We start from the raw sequence: 25,443 nt of genomic DNA, 5'->3' as shown, positions 1-25,443 counted from the left end.
ATCCGTATGCTTCCCACAAGGACATTTCTGCAGCTAGAGTAAGAAAAAAGTCGGGAAAAGTGGGAGGTCTCAGAAAGCCTACTTCTGGCTCTCTTTGAGAAGAATGAAATCTGTCCAGAATATATTCCTGGGGCTGACAGTGTGCAGAGTCGTTTCAAGTTTAGGGGTTGTTTTTGGTTTTCACACACTGAAGCCATTCAGCTCACAAGAAAGCCAGAAGAGTGGGCTGTGCATGGAAGCCAGGATTGGTGGGAAGGAGAGGAAGAGGCTGGGCCACACAGTACCCTAGACTTAAAAGGCCACAAGCAGGGACGTCTCCACCCCTTGCCCTGCTCTCTGGGGCTCTCAGCTGTCTGCTTCTGCACAGGGAGGGAGTTCAGTGGCTTGGCACTAAATTCTCATTTCTCTGGTGCCAAAGAACACCCGTGCTTAGAGTTGCAAGGCGAAGTTTATTTACAGGTGCAATGCCTTGCCCATCGAAGTCGGATGACTTGGTTTTCTTTGTGAATGGGAGAAAGGTAAGTGTTGGGTGATTCTACTGCGGCTTGCAGAGACACCAGGAAACTACCAGCTTGAGGGCAGTTCTTGTCCAGTCAGGGACAGGAAGCCAGGGACTCGGAAGCCATACTAACTTGGCCTCTTGCCCACTCAGCCAAGGCTCAACTTCTGAGAATCTGGGGAGGTGGTAAAGCCTCAGGGTGAATCCTGCGTTCCCCAGCCTCGAATCCAGCTCTGCCCTTTACTGCATAACTTTACGGGAGTTACTTCACCTCCCTGAGCCTCAGAGGACCCATCTCTAGGATCTGTAACTATGTTATAGATTGTTATAACTTTATATAATACATATACTATATATAGATTGTTATAACTTTAACTTTTTATAGAATGTTATAACTTTAATCTTAAAAAGATTAAAATAGAGTTGCTTCTTTCATCGATTAGGAATCCCCCAGGTCCTTATAAAGCACTTAGCACTGGGCCTGATATCCTGGAAGCACTGTATCTAGTAACATATCTTGATCCTCAAGCTCGGGAGGACAAGAAATAGAGCTTTATTTTTTCTATTTATTAACTTAATTTTTCTGTCAAGACTTCATTAATCAGAATTCGTCAGAATGTAATTGCAGTCAATTTTCAATCCAGGTGGCAACTAAGTTCTAGGGGAACCTATATGACAAGAGCAGTGGGCTCTGCCGTTGTCCCTGTCCCCTAGCAAGTCCCTGTCAGTGCTCACCATGCGTCCACACAGGCTGCTGGTTGACCCTCAGTGCCCTCTGCCAGGTCCCCTCTTCTCAGGAACTTCTAGCTCTCAGGGGAACCATTCTGTAGTTCCCAAGGCCTGTGGCTTTGCTTTGGTCTTGCCACCTCCTCCAAGGCCTCTCAGCTTTCCAGCTCCACAGACCTAACTGCGTTCTGGCCACATACAGCCTCCCACCCCAGGAAAGGAGATAGGACATGGTTTCACCATGGCCTTTGTAACTCCCTTGTAACCAGTCTCCACAGCCAGCAGCCACCATACATTCTCCCAAATCCTCATTCATGAGCTGAGTCCCAACTCACTTGTTCCACTCGCCTAGGCTTTGGAGGCTCCTTTGTCTATTTTCTGTTGCAAATCCCTCCTGAATCATGAGCCCAGAATTACTTTGGGGGGGTCTACACAGGTTCATGTTTTACTTCTAGGGAAAAAAGGAGACCCTAACATGAATAGCCCACTATGTCTCCCTCCCTCTGATGCCACAGCACGGCTGGAGGTGTTTAGAGGATCCTCTAAGATAAAATCAAAGGAAATGTCCCAAAATAAGCAAGTAGGAAAGAAGCACCAAAGAAGATCCCTCCAGGCTTCTGAGCGATAGCTCCCCACTTTTCAAGGAGAGGGAGGGAAGAATTCTAGTGCACCACCAAAGACACCCTGGGCCCTGAGCTGGGACAAGAAGTCTCACCGTTAGCTCCTCTGCCATGAGGGGACTGGCGCACTCAGGGACCCCTTCGGGATGACAGCAACTCTCCCCACCTCCCATCTCTGCCGCCAGCTCTTGAGATCCCTCATGTTCTCACGTGTGCTCCCCACTAGGGGTGTGTCAGAGGTGCCAGGAAGAGAAACTCTTCCTCTCTAGATGTCTTCCCTCCGGGACCCTTCATTATGCGCGTGCGCGCGCGCACACACACACACACACACACACACACACACACACACACGGCGTCCAAGTCTCTTCCCAATTTCAAATATCCTAAGAGTACAAAAGACTGAGTTGGAAGGTTCCACACACACAGGTAGTGGAGCAAACATGAAGAACGTTAACTCCCTGTGGGGGCTTACTCAGCGGTGGCGCCCCATTCTAATCACACATAAAAGCATTGTTGTCGCACTTACTTGGTGAGTCTCCAACTCTGTACACCTATGTGAAACTTGTTTGGCTTCAGAGCAAAAAATAAATGGGCAGATGAAAGTATTATACCCGAGCCCCCGAATCAAGCAGGCTGTGGCAGACATTACCCTGGGTCACCCATTCAATCCCCATAATAACTCTCTTTCCTCTTTCCAACGCAGGTGATAGAGAGGAATGTGGACCCAGAAGTCACTCTGCTGACCTTCCTCCGGAAGAACCGGATCCTTTTGATCAAAGTCTGGGCAGTGTCTGTGTTTGCCTTAAAACTGAAGCCTGCTGTGATTGTGAAGGATATTCTAACCTCTCCATCTCCAGTCAGCCCCATTGGTCCTTGCTATCTCTTTGCTTTTGGCAGTGGTTTTAAGGATATTAAGTTAATTGGGCTATTTGGGAGGATGAAGTTTCTCCAGAGCTTCTTATATCTGGATTTAATAGCAATGAAATAGAAGCTAAGCTCTTTACTTCAGCACTAATTATTCTTTAAGGGCTCTCCAAATCCCCAGCAGGGTGGTTATGTAATAGAGGTCTGGGTTGCATGTAGCCCGTCCTGGCAGGAAACCGGATTCTCCAGATTCAGGAAGAGCACGTGTCTTCGGAAAAGATTGCCTTTCCCTCCATCCGTTCTCTGACTAGAGATTTTCCCTACTATTTCCCGACCTTTTTAGATCTTCATAATGCCAAACGTTTGGGTATTTTTTTTTTTTAAGATTTATTTATTTATTTATTTATTTGACAGACAGGGATCACAAGTAAGCAGAGCAGCAGGCAGAGAGAGAAGGGGGGAAGCAGGCTCCCTGCTGAGCAGAGAGCCCGAGCGAGCGGGCTCCATCCCAGGACCCTGGGATCATGACCTGAGCCAAAGGCTGAGGCTTTAACCCACGCAGCCACCCAGGAACCCCATGCCACACGTTTGAAGTGGTAAGTCTAATGTATCTCTCCGAGAAACTGAAAGGTAAATAAAGAAATGGCAGAAATTATAGATGGAGGGAGTCCACCCGTGGACAGGTGTTGCTTAAAAGTCCACATGGTATTTAGTTAGTTATCAATGTTTGAAAATTAAGAAGTCCCATATTTTATAAAATCAAGATTTTTCAGCTTCTCATGAGAAATAAGAGAATTGTCTTTGCTGCGTGGCTGCCATTTTGCTGAGCAGAGAAGGGACTGTCCCTAGCGCCCTACCTAGAGTGGGCCACAGGCTCTCCGGTTCCACGCAGCCCACTCCGCTCATTTACATGCCTCTCTGATAAGCATCTGATGTTCTAACTTAATTTACATGAATAAGCCCTATGGCTTAAAAAAAAAAAAAAAAAAAAGCAGTGATTCTGAAATCTTCTGAATGAGTCTAATGAATCACGTCCAATCTTGAAAACTAAACGGGGTGGAAATGGACCCCACGTAGGAAGAAGGAGGAGTAAAGAGAAGGGGATGGAGTCTGAGCCTGGATTTGGGGCTCGGGCTCCGACCAAGCGAGAGCAGAGGGACACTTTAGGTGGGATTTGAAAGTAAGGATGAGAGTTTTTGCCAAAGCTCACTCACTTGTTTTCAAGCCACAAGACTCTAAATCATAGGAAACAAACAGGTTTGCTTGGACGAGAGCAGGTGAGGAGTTGGGCTAACTGGGCGACCGACATTAGGGGGGACTCGTGACGTCATCATGAGCGATGAGTATCATATGAGAGTGATGAATCACAGCTCTACCTCTGAAACTAATCCTATATTAATGTTAGTTAATTGAATTTAAACTTAAAAAATTAAAAAGGAAAAATAAAATAATTTAAAAACAAAACAAACGCAATACAAACGGACAAAACTAAAATACATTGAACTGCTAAAAAATGCTCTTCTCGGGGCGCCTGGGTGGCTCAGTGGGTTAAGCCTCTGCCTGCGGCTCAGGTCATGGTCTCAGGGTCCTGGGATCGAGCCCCGCATCGGGTTCTCTGCTCAGTGGTGAGCCTGCTTCCTCCTCTCTCAGCCTGCCTCTCTGCCTACTTGTGATCTCTGTCTGTCAAATAAATACATAAAATCTTTAAAAAAACAAAAATGCTCTTCTCTCCCAGTTACAAAATTGGAACCCGGAATACCTATAATGAAATAGGACTTTTCAAAGGGTTTTCATAGCCACCATCCTGTAAGATGCTCACAATAAGCCCAGGAAGATAAAGTAGGTATTACCTTTCTCTCTTAGCAAGTGAGAAAACAGACAGGAAAAGTTAGTGGGTTCGGTATTGCACAACTTAAAAGATCTAGAGTGGCCTTTACTGAGACCTGGCAAGGGAATGACTTCTCAGACCTACATTTCCCCTTCCTCACTAGCGACACCCTAGGGAGGCAGCCATAGGGGGTAACGCGTGCCATGACAACCTTTCCTTGACCAGCCCCTCTAGTACGCCTCACAGGAACCAAATATGCCTGCGGAAGAGGAGGCTGTGGGGCCTGCACTGTTATGGTGTCTAAGCGCGATCCGCTGTCCACGAAGATCAGGTATCCGACCCAGAGGCCAGAAGCCAAAGGCCAGGAGGTCTTGGGTTCTTGGTCAGGCTTATATTCCTATTGGAGAGCAAACTGTCTCTAAGATCATGTGACTCTAACCTCTCTAGACCTTTAACCCCTCTGAAAATCAGATAAAAGCTATAAGCTCTCTACTTGGAAAGTACATAAACGAATCCAGTGTTGCTCATAGTTTCAGGGAGATTATAGACCTCCTAAGGCCCATCTATGTGGGAATTCATAAGATTTAATAAACACATGCCTCCCTGGTGAGACCAGTTGAAAAGCAAAGAAGGGAAAACTGAGCCCCCTTTACAGTTTCTGGGCTGAAAACAGCCAGACCCTCATTGCGGCTCAGTGCTCTCATCCGGGGAGTAAATGCTTGACTTTGGAGAAACATTCATCTTTGGAGGTCACTTACTCCCTGTCTGCACACTCATCACAAGCACAGCTTGTCCTACTCACACTCTATTCCCTATGCTATTGCCCTGATGATTAAAGTCTCACATTCCGTCTTTTTTTTCTTATTCCCTTGTTCTGTTGGTAACATTCACAATAAAGGTGGGGGCAGAATTTGACTTGGGACCTTTTGCCACTAAAGCATCTCGTCCCCCCTGCCCCACCTTCTCCTTTCTCCTACTAAGGTGTCTGCAGGGATCTTTTCATCCACCACCTCAGGGTTTGCTGGCCAAACCGACACATCTTTGTGTCCCAGGTTAAGAAAACATTCATTCTACAAATGAATGAGGCTTAAAGAGATAAAATGACTTGTTCAAAGTCACACAAGGTTCTAGAACAAGGACTTGAACCCATATTTTCTGCCTTTGAAGCTAACATCTTTTCTACTGCTGGGCTGGACCAGCCTTGCCAAGCAGGGAACTGGGCCATGATTGCATCCTTTCACTAAGGGTCAGATTCCAGGACTTGGGCTACTCTCAAATCTACTGCCTCAAGAAATCAAGAAATGGCCTCAGAACACATGTCATTTCACTGTGGAATGACCTTATCCAGAGTGTTTAAAATTAACAGCAAAAAAATTCTCAAATGTAGACATAAAAGCTGTAAATATGCCTTTTACCTGTTACAGGGTCAGCATCCTAATGAATACTAGTCCATATCCAATCATACTCCTGGCAACATGAGTCCATTCCCGCTGAGTCCAGACTCAGTGGGTCTATACGGGCTTAGAAAGTTCTTCTGAGGTTCAGAATGCCCGGGTTCCCTCAAAGGATCCTCAGTTCCTACAGAGAGTACAAAGTCAGCAGAGAGGACTCGACATTTTCCTTCCCTGTCACCCCGTCAGTTCCCCATCCCGCAGGCTGAATGATAGGCTTGGGGGGGGTTCTGCTTCCCTTCCTCATTCCCAGATTCCCAAGAGGCAGGACTGTGTTACTTCCCCTGATTTTCCTTGTGTTCCTCCTATGAAGACACTTCTCCATCACTGCGTGCCTGGTGCCCATCTGCTCTCTGTACGGGGCTGCTGTCACCACTGTGGAAGGTGTTGGAAGCATCAACACCAGGCTTCACCCTGTGCAGGTAAGAGCACATTGTCATTTTCTTCTTAGCTTTTTCTTTTTAACCAACACTGTGTTGACTGTGCTGCCTGGAACTTCTAGGTTGTACTCAGGTAAGTAGAAGCTTTGGATGCATATTGATCGAGATAATAACACCCAAGTGATTTAAAGAAAGCTGGAAATCCATCCACATTTTATTAGATTATTATCTTTTTTCCTCCTTTTTCCACCTGAATGATAAGCAGGATTATCAAAACATTGACTGGAGCCTATGTGACTATAAGCTGGAGTAAATGCGGTGCACGGGCTCTTCTCCATAGAATAAAATGTCAGAGGTGAACAAGATAAAACCCAGACTTATTCCCCGTGGCATAGGAGGTCCTGGGAGGAAAATTAGAACCAAGGCTGACTAAACCAGAGCACAAGGACAATCATTTCTCCAAACCTTAACTTGAAGCGGGAACACAGAGGCTGGTTTTAAGCTTTGGCAGAAAACACATCGACTCCTCTGTCATTGTCACAAAGAAGGGAGACAGAGAACTAGAGAATCATAGGTCCCGATCCACCAGGACCACAGGTGCTTCCAGCAGGGCCTCTGGGTTTTACAGCATGAGACTCGATTCCAGGAAAGCTCAGCAAAGGCCAAGGACCCAGCAGAATTTACTGAAATGTCTGGGGGGTTCAGAGAGGATAACGCTGTGAAATCTAGAACAGGGCTTCCCAAACTTTAATGCATGAAGAATCATCTGGGAGCTTGTTACAAATACAGATTCTGAGTCGGGAGGTTTGAGCAGAGGCCTGAGGTCCTGCACGTCCTGCAAACTCCCAGGTGGGACCAACCCCGCTGGTCCATGGATGGCACTTCAGACAGCAAGGATCTGGGGCACAGACCAAAATCTTGGATCTTTGAGCTCCTTTGGAGCCAACACAAAAGAATTTAAAGAAGAAAGTAAAGTGAGGTCAACAGTAAATAGTCTCCAAACTAATCAAAAAAGAGGTGGCCCCATGGTCAGAATTAGGTTGGACGAGATGTGGAGGTGTTCAAGAAAATTGTTTTTGAAACTTACACATACTTTTCCTAATTACTGATTTCTGGAGAATACTCATTCTGGGAATAGAAGCTGTACCCCGTTAATTCCCAGTTAGAAGGATTTAAGCATCTGAGCTTGAGAGATGATTGTAATGATAGACTATGACTTCTGAGATACCTAATCCAGAGCAGCCAAGGGAAGGGGTGCTGGCCTTCTCCGAGCAAGGGGAGGGATGCACTGCTCCGGGACTGGGTTCCACCATGATTAGGGAGGTGCCAGATGGGGACTTTGGTGAGGGGTGGTGACGGCAGAAAGGCCTGTGATCGTGCATGTGTCCTTCTAGGAGAGGATTGCCAAGAGCCACGGCACCCAGTGCGGGTTCTGCACGCCTGGGATGGTGATGTCCATGTACGCGCTGCTGAGGAACCACCAGCAGCCCTCCGAGGAGCAGCTCTTGGAAGCCCTGGGAGGTAGGGCTGACATGCACGGAGACCACCACCCGCCTGAGGCCCGGCGGGAATCATGCTTCAGGCTGCTACGGCCCACTCACGAGGTCATCCCAGTGCCCAACCAGGGGCCACCTGGTTGTTTCTAGAGTAGCTACAGCTCACCCAGGAGCAGAGAAGAATGGTAGCGCACTTGCTGGAGAGGCCACATGCCCATCTGGACACCTCAGTTCTCTCTCCAGTGACTGACTTGGCTTTTTCTATCTTTCCTGGCGCTGTCACATCAGAGTCCCACTAACAGGGTCAGTTAAAACAACAGGAATTTATTCTTTCCCAGCTCTGGAGGCTACCTACCCGTCTGAAACCAAGCTGTCAGTAGGGTCGTGCTCCCCCTGGAGGCTCTGGAAGAGGATTCTTCCTTGCCTCTTCTTTGCCTCTGGTGCTTGGCAGCCATCCTGACATTCCTGGACTTAAAGACGCCTCACTCCAGCCTCTGCCTCTGTCTTCTCATGGGCTTCTCCCCACTGTGTTGGTGTCCAAATTCTCTTCTTCTCATAAGGACCCGAGTCCTTACAAGGATTAGAATGGACTCTAATCCAGTAGGACCTCAATTTAACTATCTGCAAAGCTCCTGTTTCCAAATAAGGTCATATCCATAGGTTCCAGGTGTTAGAACCTCAGCCTATCTTTTTGGGAGGACACAATTCAACCCACCACAGAGCCCTTCACATATTGAAAGGATGCTTTAAATTTTGCAGTGGGTTGAAATTACTAAAGTGGAGTACCTACTCATATCTCTTTTTCAGGATCAATAAACACCATTCTGAAGCGTCAGCAGTCCCTAAACAAGTCATCTGTTAAATACATAAGTTCTTAGATTGAGACCTGAGGGGTGAGCACAGACAATTCTCGTAATCTGCCAGTTGCTGGCAGTTGCTTCCTTTTCTCTCTTCACCCCATTACAGAAAATCATATAGTGCCTTAAATCTGGCCCATACTTTCTTGTTTTCAGATCCCCTGTATCTTACATAGATGCATGCTGAATGAATGAACAAACTAATAGTGGATTCAAGTGAGCTCACCAGATAGATGGCCATCTCCTTTAGGACAGAGAATAAAACTGGAATTGATGTGGTGGGAACGTTCCCGTGTTCTAAGAAGAGGAAAAAAGCATTGGACAGTCTGGCAGATATTTAAACACTCTCAAAAAAAATAAAAATAAAAATAAAATAAAAACCCCCAAATCAACAACCAAGTCTGTTTCAACTTTCAAAAAGAAAGTAGTAAAAATAAAGCCTACTGATAAGCATGTCTCTTCTCTGTTAAGGTAATCTTTGCCGCTGCACCGGGTATCGGCCCATTCTCGCAGGTGGAAGGACCTTCTGTGTGGTGAGTAGGAGGTGACTGGGGATGCCCTATAGAGCGAGAACGGCAGTGACAGCGGCCCAAGGCTGGGAATGTGGGGGCTGAACTGTTCAGATCATAGAAACAGACAACAAGGGAGAACAAGTGAGTTAGTTCCAACCGACTCATGAGAATTTTAGCTGTTTCTTGAGGATAGGGCGAAAGTTACACGACCTCTGATGTTCCACATCCCACCACAAGTAGGAGAGGTGAGCCTGGAATTGGACCAGCAGGTGCATCCCTCTCCCCAGAGCCTGGCCGGTCCTCTTAGGCGCATGTCCCAGACTTCTGCTGCCACATGGGGGAGCCAAAGTTGATAAGCTGAAAAATGAAACCAACAGCTTATAAACCCATTAAACTGCCACTGTAGGGGTGCCTGGGTGGCTCAGTTTGTTAAAGCCGCTGCCTTTGGCTCAGGTCATGATCTCAGGGTCCTGGAATCGAGCCCCGCATCGCACTCTCTGCTCAGCGGGGAGCCTGCTTCCTCCCTCTCTCTACACCTGCCTCTCTGCCTACTTGTGATCTCTGTCTGTCAAATAAATAAATAAATAAAATCTTTGAAAAATAAATAATAAATAAATAAATAAATGGATTGCCAGTGTAAGGGAAGCACATATCAAATATGAATAAAGGAAATTAAGGGAAACCTCTCTTCCTCTGGAATCTGGATGTTCTCCACCTTTCCAGGCACAGCCTCTGGGGATAAAGGCAAAAATATGTTTGGAGACCCATGTGCCGCCAGCTGGCCCCAAGGACTTTACTGGGTGAAAGAAACTGGGCCCCCGGTGGGAATACCCGAGGCTCACATCTACTAGGCCAAGAGGAGACAGGCTGTTTCTGCTGGAGCTGACTCATGGTCCATCGTGGACACTCTCAGAGCTCTGAGTAAGAGAGGAAGCTCTGGTCACTGGGCCCGGATGGTTTTGCTTCTTGGACAGAGTTAGGAAGATGACAGCCTGAGGCATTTGGGCAGACCACTGGGGTATCTGAAAGAAAGTATTTTACTAGGTACTAAGGAGAAATTATTTAAGGAAGGATACACAAGAGGTAAATTTGGAGGAAATGGGAAATGAAGGAACCAATAAGTGGAAACCTGCGGTAAAGTTCATCGATTGTCCATTCATTTCCAGTCAGACCCTAAATGTATAGAAAACCCAGTTCCAAAATGAGTTTTTTTCTCCACCTTTATTTTTTCTTTTCTTTTGTCTTAAAGGTCCTTATATAAATGATAACATTTAGTATTGCTAAATCTTATATAGGCTAAAGAATGAATAAATGATCATTGCCCTAAAAGGTATCATATTAATTAATTCTACCACTAGGAGTTCACCTGTGAAAAAATTTGGAGACGTACACAAAGCTGTCCATGGGATGAATAGAAATGTTCATTATGTTATTTATATTTATACAATGTAGGGGAAATAACCCAAGTATATAACAATAGCAAATGTTATGAATATTTCACAGAATAGCCAGAATATAGACTATTATATGATCAGCAAATTATTTTTTTTAAGATTTTTTTATTTATTTATCAGAAAGTGGGGAGTGGGGAGAGCGAGCATAGGCAGACAGAATGACAGGCAGAGGCAGAGAGAGAAGCAGGCTCCCCACCGAGCAAGGAGCCCAATGTGGGACTCCATCCCAGGATGCTGGGATCATGACCTGAGCCGAAGGCAGCTGCTTAACCAACTGAGCCACCCAGGCATCCCAGCAAGTTATATTTTAAAGACCATTTGAGATGTACTATATGTTGGCTAACTGAATTTAAATTTTAAAAAATTTTAAATTTCAAAAAATTAAGACATTTTAATGATATGGAAAAAGATTCACAATATAAATGAATAAATAAATACATAAATGAACAAAATAGTAGGCAAATAAATGAATAAAAAGGCAAAAAGAATATTATACTTAAATATAGTGCAAATATAGGATATATAAAACATCAGTGGAATAGTGTAATGACAGTTTCCTTTATGCTTCTTTACATTCTTTATTATTACATTATATGTTTTTTATATATTATACATCATATTATATACTTCATATAGTCTATACTATCATTTTACTTTGTTTAAGATTTTGTTTATTTATTTGACAGCGAGAGAAAGATCATAAGTAGGCAGAGAGGCAGGCAGAGAGAGAGGGGGAAGCAGGCTCCCTGCTGAGCAGAGACCTCGATGTGGGGCTCAATCCAGGACTCTGAGACTATGACCTGAGCTGAAGGCAGAGGCTTAACCCACTGAGCCACCCAGGTGCCCCTCATTTTACTTTTTTAATACTTATTTATTTATTTGAGGAAGAGAGAGAGAGAGCAAACTCACACAGAAGGAGAGGGAAAAGCAGACTCCCCGCTGAGCAGGAACCTGGGATCATCACCTGAGCCTAACACAGACACTTAACCGACTGAGCCGCCCAGGCATTCAGTCATTCTATATTTGAAATAAAAAAAAAAGAAGAGAGATCTTGTGATTAGTCCTGTTCCAACAGAAACTACCAAAAATGACTAAAAGAAGTCTGGAAGTCTCATTTCAATTGACAAGCCTTTCAAGGCACATAACCATTTACCTATTAAAAAGTTTTCATCTGAAGGCATTTTGCTGTCCTAGGAGTCAGATGGCTGTCCACAGAAAGGAACAGGAAAATGCTGCTTGGATCCCGGAGGAAATGATGCTTCCTCGCTCCACAGGGAAAGTGATGTAAGTCCCTGTCTGTTTTGTCCTCTTTTTGAGAATGTTGTTTAATACTGGCCCAGTGTTAAAACTTGGCTTGTAAGTGTTGATGATCACACTTTGCATTGCTTTCAAATCTCCTAAGCACATGCGCAGATAAAGCACTTTTCATCTGGAACCCGGAAACAGGGTGGTTCAAAGCCAGGCTCTCATTGCCCCTTCTGTCTCTGTCAGGATGAAACAAGAAAACATAAACCCCTCAGACAAGAGGAAAAGACCTCCCCCAACTATGATGGCCCCCTTGGGTGGGAAAGGGCTTTTGTGCCTCCCCCATGCAGGCAGAGCTGTCCTCTCTCACTGTGTCCCCTCCTTTGCAGAGAGAGGGCATTGCAACCTCGGGAAGGGAGCCTGTCTGAAGTCACATAAGAGGGCACGATCACCACCACTGGGAAATCTAGCTGGAAACATTGCAGTCTCTGGCTTCGCTCTCTGAGAGACACCAGTTTCCAAAAAAGACCCACTGCCAAGTTCTTAAAGGAATATGGATAAAATAGAGTCTCCTTCCTGTAGACAAGAAAATGTGAGAGAACAGAGCTGCCCTCAGAGGAAAATGAGCCCATCACCCCCTGCCCTATTTCCATCCTGCGCACCTACCTTGTTCCCATTCTTGGCCTCCTGCTGTCACTTCATTTTGGTCTGAAGAAGATGTGCTGTGAAATAGAGGGTTATTGCCAAAGAGGGCAGCTGCACCCCCCCCCCATGAGCACTTCACAGAAGATCAGTGCGCCTCAGAAGGGGTAATACATTTCAAAGTCTGATCCTCGATTCTGTGGCCTCAGGAAGTCCATCTGGGCAATGATTGGGCTCTGGGGACCTGATTCACTTTAACCAAACTTGATATTTAACATGATATTTAAACCGGAATATGCCCTAGTATTCATTTACAGAAACACAATTATAAAGTGGATCCAATGGTCACTGAGCTGCAGGTTCTTTCCCTACAGAAAAAAAACACATAGGAAGCCACATTATAATGAGGTTGCTTGGTGAACATGGATGCAGGGTAGTTGGATAACCTTAAGGGTGACACCGCAGAAGAGCCCTCTCTTCCACCAGGGTAGACCAGCTGGATGGCAGGCATCTGCCCCATGACTCTCCCTTCTCTTACAGCTATGTTAAAATCTTCTATTATTAAGACCTGGCCTAACACCTGTTCGGGAGAACTTTAATTCTTCAGATCTGACTTATTATGGGTTTTGTTGTTGTTGTTGTTGTTGTTGTTTATGTTTTCATTCTCATATACTATCTTATTCTTGGGTTTTAGAGACATACCACTTTATTGTCCTCAGGTACTGCCTGCATTTCTAAGTCCAGCTAATGCAAAAATGTTGACCTGTAATTCCTCAATCTAGGGTCTTACTAAGAACCGTTATAAGGAGTAGTTGCAAGTTTCCCTTCTGGAACCTGGGAAGACCCCAGAGAAATAGAAAAAGAGGGGGAGTGTTGGACAAATGTCAATCCATTTCGCCTAACTGTCATAAATTACCCTTCCAATTATATCATGATTTCCATTTACCTTTAGAGAGGTTAAGTATCTTTCCTTTGGGAGGGTCAGGGAGCCAAGTCGTGGCAGAGCTGAGAATTAACCCAGATCTGCCCCTGGTAATGGGGTGGTTCAAAGCCAGGCTCTGATTTTCTCCTTCTGTCTGATGTCTACCCATGCTCTTCTCCACTACACAGACCTCTAGCTCTGCTTCCTATGGTTCTCCCTGTTTGCTGTACCATTTCAGGAATGTTTTCTGGGAGTAAGTGTTTCCAAAGCTTAAACAGGTCTCTTTCAGACAAGATTAGAGTTTGGGTAACTTTCCACTATGCGTTAGTTTCCTAATTGGTAAAAATGGAGATGATAATTCACATTCTTTCTATAATTGTTGTTGTGAGGACTAAACAAATTATTAATACATGTAAAAGCACTTAGAACATAACACTCCATAAATGTTAACTATTGTTATTAAAATTAGTGGGGATGGTTTGTGCATAGGCATGTATGTCTAGAGTCACTGTTATTCAAACTTCAGGACTTCTCATAGCCTTTAGCATTTTGAATCCTGATTTGACAGGTGAAAGGACAGTGTCTAGGGCACAGTGGAGACCAGCCCCCCAACTTATTGACCTCTGGTAGTTTCTCATACATTGTCTTGGTGTTTCACAGGGGACTCTTTGAACTATTTCAGGAAAAGGCCTTTTCCTTAGTATCATATCAGGGGCAAATCAGTATTTCTCTTACAACAAGATTCTTATTTAAAACTTTCAACTGGTTTGAACTATTTCCCATTACTCTCATATTAGGAGAGTAGAAGAATTATGACTATGTTCATTTTGCCCAATTAATGTAAAGAATTATAATGCTGTTTCTGGTTTAGCTGGGCTAACAAGGCCATTTTCTGCCCTTTATAAAGATTTGCACAGAGTTATTTGCAGAAGACGAGTTCCAGCCCTTGGACCCTACCCAGGAGCTCATATTTCCCCCAGAACTCTTGGTAAGATAAGTTGGGTGCTTTATGTGTTTGTTGAAATGTCAATGGTTGTAAAATCAGTTTTATAAAACCACCCTTTCCTTCCTGTGAAGTTGTCAAACTCTGGAAATATTTGATCACACCAGGAAGCCTGTCCCCGCCCAGCTCAGCAAGCCCTCCCTGGCTAATGCCCTGGACACACTCCCTGAACCCCCAAGAGAGGCTCTCTGTTGAATGGCTTCGTCATCACTCTCATCATTGTCATCTGCACTGTGTCCCCATTGATTGTCCTAGTCATCCAGCTTTGCTCAGCTTCTAACCTGGTCTTCCAGCAACACTAATAGATTGACCCCAAGGAGCACTTCCAGGGCCCTCCCTAGCCCTACCCTTACCTCTATCAGCATCTCTCTCTCCTCTCTGGCATCCAGTGGTCCCATTCTATAAAATACCTATTTCTGAAGGGGTTCTGATGTGTTTATTTGCTCATTCAGCAAATACCAATCATCCAGCAACATGCCAGTCACTGTCCTAGGTACTAAATATAGAACAAGGACTAAAACTAACACAAAAGCCTACTCCCAAGGAATTGTCATCTGGTAGGGGAGACAGGTATTAAGCAAGATAACAGATAAGAGATACAGTGAGAAGTGATAAGAAGGGGGGAAAAAAAAACAACTGAGAAGGAGGCTAGAATGCTGGCCAGAGAAGATTTCTCTGAGAAAATAATGTTTGAAAAAAGTTCTACCAGAATCGAGGGAACAGCCTCCACAGTAGGGGGAAAGCAGTCCAGGCGGTGCACAGAGCAGGTGCAAAGGGGCCATTGGTGGGAGAACCGTTGTCCTGACCAGGGTGCGGCCCACCTGGAGCATAGTGAATGGGGTTGGAAAGCTACTGGGGCACAGACCACAAGGACTTGGGCTGCTGACTTTACCCTGCGAGAAATGAGAAATGATTAGGGAGTTTGGACAGGGGAGGGGTGGGTTCCTATTAATGTTCTGAGGGAATCATTCTGGCTGGTGGGGTGGGAATAGCTTGCTGAGGGGCACGGGGAGGAACAGCGAGCCTTGTCAGGGAGCTAGTGCCATCCTGAGAGATGGTGGTATCGGACCAGGCTGTCAGCATGTAGCTGAGAAGAGAATGGATTCTGGAAATATTTTGAAGGAGAGCCAACAAGATTTGCTGCCGGATGTGATGTGGAGTATGAGAGAGAGAGAGATTGAGGCTGACTCTGGGACTTTGGGCAGCTGGAAAGGACAATGGCCACTGACAAAGAAGGGGAAGACCTTTTGGTCTTTGGGGGATCCTTTTTGGGGGTTTTGGAAAGGATGGGATGTGAGGAGCACAGTTTGGGGTATGTTAAATCTGAGATGCATATTAGACATCTCAGAGGAGACTCCCAAGTTCTCATTCAGATCTATGAGTTTGGATTTCAGAGGAAAACTCTAGGCTGACAATGCTAATTTAGGAGTATTAGTGTGATTATGATTTTTAAGGCCATGATACTGAATTGTGTTCAACTACTGCATATTGAAGTGTCATTGACAGAGGCCAGCCTATATCATCATTGGCCAGCCAAGAGCTACATATTTTAACAAGTCTTAAGTTAAAGAAGTGAATATCTAATTGTGGAAATACAGGCATTGTTCAAGGGGTGTAGTGTAATGAGTATCTTTTTGGTCAAGTAGACCCCGGGACTCCCACATTATCTCTAGAGGAATGTTCCTCCCTCTGGGATTCTGAAAGGCAGGTGTGCCCATGTGCATACACACTTGTCCTTTGTACTTAGAGAATGGCAGAGAAGCCAGAAAAACAAACTCTGACCTTTTGTGGAGAGAGGGTTACCTGGATCTCCCCTGGCACCCTCAAGGATCTCCTGGAGCTGAAAGCCAAACATCCTGAAGCCCCTCTCATCTCAGGCAACACCTCCCTGGGTGAGTGATTACAGCGTTTCCTGTGCCACCGTTAGAGCCACGCCCAACCTCCTGTCCCCTACTTCACTCTCAGTCTACAAGCTCTACATTTCAAGGATAAAACTTCATCCTTTATAATAAAAAGAATATAACATAATTGTGTATTATAAAAATTTTTATAGAAATAATTAGATCATTATATCATATAATATGTAATATAGAAGTACACAATATGCTATTTTAGGTCATGAATATATGTGATATATATATGATATAATGATCTAATTATTTCTATAATTTTAGATATAAATAACATATAAATTGTATATATTCTAATAATATAAAATCACAATACAAAAATCATATTATAATATAATAAAATGGTCTCCAAAGTTGGATGTACCTATACCTTGAGAGTATACATCATGGACACCCCTGAGGTGTGGAGAAAAAAATATTAGAGGGTTTTTTTAAAATCATTTCATTTATCTTATCTTTTTTATTTTGTTTTTGTTAAATAATGAGTAGATATAATAAAAATTTATAAAATATGTATGTTAACGGTGCACGCACAGTTATCACCTACACCCAGTTTAAGAATGAGAACTTTACTGAGAACTTGGAAAGCTCCCTGAGCCCTCCGAAACCACACCCCCTTCCCTTCCTTCCGCTCAGAGCAGTCATCAGTCCGAATGTGGCGATGGTCAGTCACTTTCTTGTTTTTACAATTTTACCACATATATTTGAGTCTTTAAGTCACGTGTCATTTACTCTAGCGTGTTTTTGAACTTCACAGAAATAGACTGACACAGTACTACTCTTCTTCGGTTTGCTTTATTTGTTCAACATCCTTGACCTGAAACACACTCCCAGTGGTGCAGGTAACTACTGGGTCCCGTTGTATGACCGCGTACAGTCTGCTCATCTGTTCTACTGTTGAAGGACATGGAGTGCTTTCCAAGTTTTGGCTATTACAAATATTCCTTTTTTATTATTTTTAATTTTAATGCCAGTCTAGTCAACATGCAGTGTCATATGAGCTCCAGGTGATACGATGTAGCGATCCAGCAGTTCTGTATGTCACTCAGTGCTCACCGTGGTGCCTGCGGTCTTCAATCCCCACCACATAGTTTATCCATTGCCCACCCACGTCCCCTCTGGAAACCATCAGTTTGCTCTCTATAGTCAAAAATCTGTTTCTTAGGTTGTCTCTCTCCTTTTTTTTTTTTTTTTTTTGGACTTTGCTCATTTATTTTGTTTCTTAAATTCCTCATATGAGTAAAATTATATAGTGTACATCTTTCTCTGACTGACTTATTTCACTTAACATTATACCCTCTAGCTCTATCCGTGTCATTGCAAATGGCAAAATCTCACTCTTTTTTATGGCTGAGTAATATTCCATTGCATGTATACATCACATCTTCTTTATCCAATCATTTACTGATGGACACCCGGGCTGTTTCCATAATCTGGCTATTGTAGATAATGCTGCAATAACTTAAAAACTTCCCTTTGAATTCGTATTTTTGTATTTGGAGGGTAAATACCCAGTAGTTCAATTACCAGATTGTAGGGCAGTCCAATATTTGACTTTCTGAAGAACCTCCATTCTGTTTTCCACAGTGGCTGTGCCAGTTTGCATTCCCACCAACGGTGCACAAAAGTTCCTTTTTCTCCACCTCCTCACCAATACCTGTTGTTTCTTGTGGTTTTTATGTTAGCCATTCTGAAGGATATAAGGTGGTATCTCCCTCTAGTTTTAATTTGCATTTCCCTGATGATGAGTGATGTTCAGCATCTTTTCATGTGTCTATTGGCCATCTGTATGTCTTCTTTGGAGAAATGTCTGTTCAAATCTCCTGCCCATTTTTAATTGGATTATTTGGTTCTTGGTTGTTGAGTTGTGTAAGTTCTTTAAACATTTTGAAAACTAATGCCTTATTTGATATGTCATTTAGAAATACCTTCTCCCATTCAGTAGGTTGCCTTTTTAGTTTTGTTACTTGTTTCCTTTGTTGTGCAGAAATTTTTATTTTGATATAGTCCCAATAGTTTATTTTTGCTTTTATTTCCCTTGCCTTTGGAAAATGTTACTATGGATGCTGTCAGAGAAATCACTGCCTGTGTTCTCTACTAGGATTTGTATGGTTTCAGACCTTCAGATTAGGTTTTTTTTTTTTAATATTTTATTTATTTATTTGACAGAGAGAGATCACAAGTAGGCAGAGAGGCAGGCAGAGAGAGAGGAAGGGAAGCAGGCTCTCCGCTGAGCAGAGAACCTGATGCGGGACTCGATCCCAGGACCCTGAGATCATGACCTGAGCCGAAGGCAGCGGCTTAACCCACTAAGCCACCCAGGCGCCCCTGGATTAGGTTTTTAATCCATTTTTAGTTCATTTCTTTGTAAGGTGTAAGAAAGTGGTCCAGTTTCATCCTTTTGTATATTGCTCTCTAGTTTTCCCAATGCCATTTGTTGAAGAAACCATCTTTATCCCATTGTATATTTTTACCTGCTTTATCAAAGGTTAATTGGCCAAATAACTGTGGGTTTATTTCTGGGTTTTCCATTCTGTTCCATTGATCTATGTGTCTATTTTTATGCCAATGCCATCCTGTTTTGATTACTACAGATTTGTAATATAATTTAAAGTCTAGAATTGTGATACCTGTGGTTTTTTCCTTTGTTCAAGATTGCTTTGGGAGGTGTCTCTCGTGGTTCCATACCAACTGTAGGTTTGTTCTAGTTCTCTAAAAAATGCTGTTGGTGGAGAGCCTGGGTGGCTCAGTGGGTTAAGCCGCTGCCTTCGGCTCAGGTCATGGTCTCAGGGTCCTGGGATCGAGCCCCACATTGGGCTCTCTGCTCAGCAGGTAGCCTGCTTCCTCCTCTCTCTCTGCCTGCTCCTCTGCCTACTTGTGATCTCTGCCTGTCAAATAAATAAATAAATAAAATCTTCAAAACAAAAATGCTGTTGGTATTTTGATAAGGATTGCATTAAATCTATAGATTGCTTTGGGTTGTATAGACATTTTAACAATATTGTTCTTCCAACTCATGAGCATGGAATGTCTTTCCATTTCTTTGTGTCATTTCGAATTTCTTTCAACAGTATTTTGAAGTTTTTCAGAATACAGGCTTTCATCTCTTTGGTTAAGTATATTCCTAAATATTTTCTGATTTTTGGTACAATGGTAAATGGGATTGTTTTTTTAATTTCACTTTCTGCTGCTTCATTAGCAGTGTATAGGAATGCAATGGATTTCTATACATTGATTTTGTATCCTGCAATTTTACTGAATTCATTTATCAGTTCTACATTGTTGCTGTCATTTTTGATGGAGTCCTTAGTATTTTCTATATATAGTATCATGACATCTGCAAACAGTGAAAGTTTTACTTCTTTACCAATTTGGGTGGTTCTTTTCTCTATTTGTTGTCTAATTGTTGTGTCTAGGACTTATAGTACTATGTTTAAGTACTAGTCCTTAGACATCTTTTGTCTTATTCCTGACGTTAGGGAAAAAGCTTTTTGTTTTTCCCCATTCAGTATGTTGTTAGCCATGTGGTTTTATTTTATTGAGGTATATTCCTTTTAAGCCTACTTTGTCGAGGTTTTTTATTATGAATGGATGTTGTACCTTGTAAATGTCTTTTCTGCATCTACTGAAATGAACATATGGTTTTTATCCTTTCTCTTCCTGATGTGACCCATCGAGCTGATTGATTTGTGGATATTGAGGCACTCTTGCGTCCCAGGAATAAGTCCTGCTTGATGGTGGTGAATGATTTTTTTAATGTAGTGTTAAATTCAGTTTGCTAGAATTTTGTTGAGGATTTTTGCATTCCTGTTCATCAGAGATATTGGCCTGTAGTTCTCGTTTTTAGTCATATCTTTCTCTGGTTTTGGTAGCAGAGTGATACTGGCCTCACAGAATGAATTTGGAAGTTTTCTTTTCTATTTTTGGAATAGTTTGAGAAGAATAAGTATTATCTCTTCTTTAAATGTTTGCCTGGGTGGATCAGTCTGTTAAACGTTTGCCCTTGGCTCAGGTCATGATCCCAGAGTGCTGGGATTGAGCTCTGCTTCGGGCTCCCTGCTCAGCCAGGGGCCTGCTTCTCCTTCTCTCTCTGCTGCTTCCCCTGTTTGTGCTCTCCTGCTCTCTTTCTCTGCCAAATAAATAAATAAACTCTTCAAAAAAAAAAAAAGTAAATGTTTGGTGGAATTCACCTGTGAAACTCTCTGGTCCTGGACTTTTGTTTCTTAGAAATTTTTTGATTACTGCTTCAAATTGCTAGTAACTGGTCAGTTCAAATTTTCTATTTCTTCCTGCTTCAGTTTCGGTAGGTTGTATGTTTCTTATTATGAATATTCTTATATATGTCTCCTGGTTCCAATATGTAAGAGCTTTCTAAGAACCTCCCATCCATTATTTTATCTATATAAAAAATAAGCAAATACTTTTACTGGAAGAGCATCCTTTTAAGTTTACTTTGCAGGGTATATAGCCACTGCTTTTATATCTGTACACATTTATTCTCAATTTTTAAAAAATTAGTACCTGAATATTTTTATGAGAAACTTTCAATGCCCCCAAAAAAGGGCATTTTCTGTTTCCTAAATCTCTCTAAAATACATATATTTACTTTTCAGGACCTGCAATGAAATCTCAAGGACATTTTCAGCCAGTTCTCCTCTCTCCTGCTAGGATTCCTGAGCTCAGTGTGGTATCCGAAACAAGCGATGGTGAGTTCCTGGTGCTCTTAGGAGAACCCTGGTGAACCATTGCCTGCCCAAAGCTTACACTTGCCAAGGAGCTTGGAACCTACTTACACATTAGTCTTGTCTGACCTATTTCCAACTCTTCATCATTTCTCTGATGTGATATAACATCCCCGCCATAAAACCTTACTATCAAAAGCTTTGCCCAGAATATGAAGTATTCAGATGATATCATTCAAGACCTTATAGTCACCTGCAGGATTCTTGCCTATAAAATGCCATGGTGACCTAAAGACAATAAATTTGCAGTGCAATTTTGATGGGAAGACAGCAAGGGACTAGTGCTATCCATCGGTTGATAGTTTCTAGGAGGGAGGATGTTTGCAAGGAGAAAGTAGAAGAAATATTGTCTGGCCCTCGAATGCTACTTATTTCATGCGGACAACAGCGAGAGGTAAAATGAGACAAAGACCTGCCCAGGCAAACACCCCAGTCACTTACAACATTCTTAAGGGCCCGCTCCATGCAAATGCTACTACATCAGGCAAGGCGGGTACTCACAAAGTAGACAGAAAACCTGCAAGACTTTGCACGGCAAACCCTTTGACAAAAGGAACCTTATTTTACTCCTTTCCTCACCCCCCGGAGCTCCTAGCATGTGACCTCATGCATATAGTACGATACATGCATATAAGCGCTCGTTTCAATGACTGACGAATGAATTATTGGGAAAAAAATAAATGAATGAGTGGGTCAGGAACCTGAATTTGGGATGCAGTGGTATTGATGACTTTATTAACTTAGGCAGCAAGGAGGCAGACTGAACAGAAAGCTAAGTCTGACTTGTAGGCCATTGTGTACTTGTGGGAGTCCGTAGGAGGAAGGGGAGGGGACCCCCCCTTGCTGTATCGTTGCCATCCAGGGGTCCTACCCTCCTGGCTCCTGACTGTCATCAGCCAAACTCAGGCCGCCCAGCAGACCAGCAAGCGTGCCTCTCCGGGCATCTCCCACCCATTTGCAAGGGAAGGGACCCGTCCTCATCCCGCCCCGCACTGCAGCTTTACAGGTCCGGCCTCCGGACGACTCCCATAGCACATCCGCATGTCCCTGGGAAAATGAAAGGAATGTGCTTCAACTTGGGGGGCAATCTTGGTGAGAGCAGGAGGAGGAGAAGAGGCGGGGACAGGACGGGTGGATGGGGAGTGGATGGGCAGCGGAGGTAACCAGAATAGGGAGGAAGTTAAGGCAGGAGAACTCTTCCTTTATCTTCACCCTGGCTATCATTTAGCCCAGTTCTCGGACTTCTCTAGCTCCCCAACCCTGTCCTCAAAAAAAAATCTTAAACAGAATAAATAAATGAAAATAAGCTGCTCTGTTCAGAGGAAAGGGGAGACTCTTCACCATCCCCCTGTCACTGAGCCCCCTTATGTCTGTGCCTGAGAGGACCTTCAGAACACGATTCAGATTCCTCGGAGTTACCCAAATCCCTCATTCTTAGGAATTCTTCATGAGGGAGCCAAGTTGCAAAAGGAGAGTAGGCTTGCCTAAGTTCCCCCAAATCGGCCGGTGGCCAGGACACCAAGCCACACATCTCCCATTTCCAGTTGAGAACTCTTTTCCTCACTTGATGAGCTTTTCCCCATCTCCCAGGCCCACTCTGTGGCCTGCCCAGTTTGTTGTTGGAATGGACTGCTCAGTTTGGATCTACAAACAAAGTAGAGCCAGATTCTGACCTCTGAGGAAGCCAATATGCCTTCCTCAGGCCCTCTTAAAATTAAAGTGTGAGCACCCTCTAGTGGCAGAATGTTCCTCCAAGAACTTTTCCCAAGATTCCCCAATATTTCCTAAGGCCCAGAAGAATGCCAACATTGGTGGGGGAGAGGCACATTGGAGCCAAATTGTGTGTTTCCCCCTCCCAGGACACACCCCCATGGGAAATAAATTTCTGTGAAGGCTTATGTTTGTGTAAATTGTGCATGCTGATCCAAACCACATACATGTCTGATTCGGTATACAGGTTTTCCTCTCAAAATCTTTAATACAATAAGTGCTCCAGAAAGTCCGTACCTCTTCATCCCATAGACCCCTGCACTCCGAAAAACATGAAGTTATAACAAAACCCACATTCTGAGAATAAACAAAGTTGGAGCTCTTTCCAATTCTATTGAAATACAGGCTAGCTTTTTTGACCAAAGATGGAATAAAACATGAATAGAAATACAGTAAACAGAGTTTTCTCAGTACAGTCATGTCAAGCCTAGCACGAAGTAACCGAAATAGAGCAGAGTAGATAGCCAGCCTTTCACTCCCTCCCGGGGCTGCACTGCCCTGTCTTACCTGTGTCAAATACGAGATGGTCATGCTGGTCTGAACAATGCTTCTGACCTTAAAATAATAATAATGCCACCAATAACAACAACAAAAGCATCTTTTTATTTCTGACTTCTTCCCTACTAATAAGGCTCTGGGTCTATGGGGTAGGAGGGAATGCATGGCAGGAAACAAGTTTGGACTTCCCACTGCTCGGGAGAGAAAAGTATGGATTTTTGCAGAATTAAAGACCAAGCTCCAATGGACCCTGTGGTGATAGAAAGCGAAGAGCCGTCGCTGAGAGGTCTGGGATGGGTTCCCACGTTCCGGAGCGCCTTTCATCAAACACTGAGCAGCAACAGGGTGCGGGCTCTAGGCTGAGACATTCCAGGGGGAGGGAGAAGTTGAGTTCTTTAGGCAAGATCTGCTTCCTATAAGGATAATAAGGAACAGATAGTGGTTTCCCTGATCACTGAGGTTAGCTATGATGACTGAAACTGCAGGTGTGTAATGTGTTAGGTGGGTGCGCTGGCAGGGGTGGAAGAGGTATTGTGCCAACTACATTTTTAATATTGATAAAAGATAAAGCTATGTGGGAGAGTAAAACCGTCTCTTCAAAGGTTAATCCACAAGAGAAAAATCAAAGCCTAGCCTGCGACCTGCTGAAAACAGACTAACTAAAGTTAGAACCCAGCCCTGGAAGTGATGTCAAATCAGACTGTATGTGCAAAAGCCGTTCCTCCCACAAACCCGGGGAAGTCAAGGAGTCGTTTTAAAAGGCCAGAGAAGTGATCTCCTGATGGTTTGGGTGACTTCTTCACTTTCAAAGACTGATCTGAACCTGTGTCTTCCCTGTTGTAGGGAAAACCCAGAGCTGGTATAGTGGCCTGCCGATACGAACAAGCAGTCTTCTTGGTTGCTCTCCCATTGCTCCCACTTCCCGGCCACTCCCTGGGGACTCCCAACAACACCCAACACAATATCTGGGGACGCCCCTCCGGGAGCTGCGTTCATTTGGATTGGCCATGCCCTCGTGGAACTGCTGGTCAGGGTTGTTGAGCAGCAGCACTGCCCGCAGGGGTGCAAATCCGCGGCAAAGCATTATCAGTTATATAGAGTGATCTAGGTGACTGAAAGTCCCTTGTCATTACTTTAATGCCATCAGATTTCTTCCCCTTAGTCACAAACAGCTTTGCATTGTTTCACTGTGCTCAGGATGGGGAAAGTCCTGGTAGGGTCTGCCCCCTGCTAGTTGTTGCTGTCATTCCTTCTTTCTCGCCTGTTTCCTTATATTTGTCTAAAGAAGAGTACAGACCAGCCCAGGGGTTCCTCCTAGCTGCACAGCACTACCTGGGGAGCTTTCGAAAAAGCCCTGTGTCCAGAAATTCTGACTGAATTGATCTGGGAGTGAGGGTATCTGGGCTATTGTAGGTTCCCAGTGATGCTCTGTGCAGCCGGTGAAGAGAGCCAGCGTGCCGGCTGCACACGAGAGCACTGGCGCCACGATGGCTCCTCCCACGTCACCTGTAAAAACAACCTGCTTCCTAGGACTGACGATAGGTGCTGGCTGCAGTCTGGCCCAAGTGAAAGACATCTTGGCTGAGCGAGTTTCCGAGCTTCCAGAGGAGAAAACTCAGACATACCGAGCCCTCCTGAAGCAGCTGAAGACTCTGGCGGGCCAGCAGATCCGGAATATGGCAGTATGTTCTGGGGGCCACTCGTCACACACACTGCACCTCTTTCTTTCTTTTTTTTTTTTTAAGATTTTATTTATTTACTCAACAGACAATCACAAGTAGGCAGAGAGGCAGGCAGAGAGAGAGAGGAGGAAGCAGGTTCCCTGCTGAGCAGAGAGCCCGATGTGGGGCTCTATCCCAGGACCCTGGGATCAGGACCTGAGCCAAAGGCAGAGGCTTTAACCCATTGAGCCACCCAGGTGCACCTGCACCTATTTCTTAATCTCAGCTGCAGTTTTGAAATAAGCACTGGCAAAATCAGTATGCAAAAAGGTCTAGCAGACTGAAGCAACAGGCACAATAAAC

At 44.1% G+C, this 25,443-nt stretch overlaps 1 protein-coding gene across 3 annotated transcripts in view; it reads left to right on the top strand.

The window, feature by feature from the left end:
* Positions 1-327: 327 nt before the first annotated feature.
* Positions 328-25,443, top strand: part of LOC309843414 (aldehyde oxidase 2) — an 80,005-nt gene continuing 54,889 nt past the window's right edge. For 2 of the 3 annotated variants that reach the window (XM_082688917.1, XM_082688918.1), the window contains exons 1-9: positions 4,778-4,868; positions 6,302-6,410; positions 7,763-7,889; positions 9,193-9,254; positions 11,882-11,971; positions 14,404-14,484; positions 16,247-16,391; positions 21,023-21,115; positions 24,950-25,101. In XM_082688917.1, the coding sequence (XP_082545043.1) occupies positions 4,831-4,868; positions 6,302-6,410; positions 7,763-7,889; positions 9,193-9,254; positions 11,882-11,971; positions 14,404-14,484; positions 16,247-16,391; positions 21,023-21,115; positions 24,950-25,101 (897 nt within the window). In that variant the 5' untranslated portion in view covers positions 4,778-4,830. Of the gene's footprint in view, positions 519-2,548; positions 2,607-4,771; positions 4,869-6,301; positions 6,411-7,762; positions 7,890-9,192; positions 9,255-11,881; positions 11,972-14,403; positions 14,485-16,246; positions 16,392-21,022; positions 21,116-24,949; positions 25,102-25,443 lie in introns of those variants that run through there. The other variant, XM_082688919.1, reaches the window with a different exon arrangement.

This window comes from Mustela nivalis (assembly GCF_964662115.1).
Source record: "Mustela nivalis genome assembly, chromosome: 11".
Classification (NCBI taxonomy): Eukaryota; Metazoa; Chordata; class Mammalia; order Carnivora; family Mustelidae; genus Mustela; species Mustela nivalis.
The sequence above is the reverse complement of the archived record's forward strand: the minus strand, read 5'-3'. Positions and strand labels throughout refer to the sequence as shown.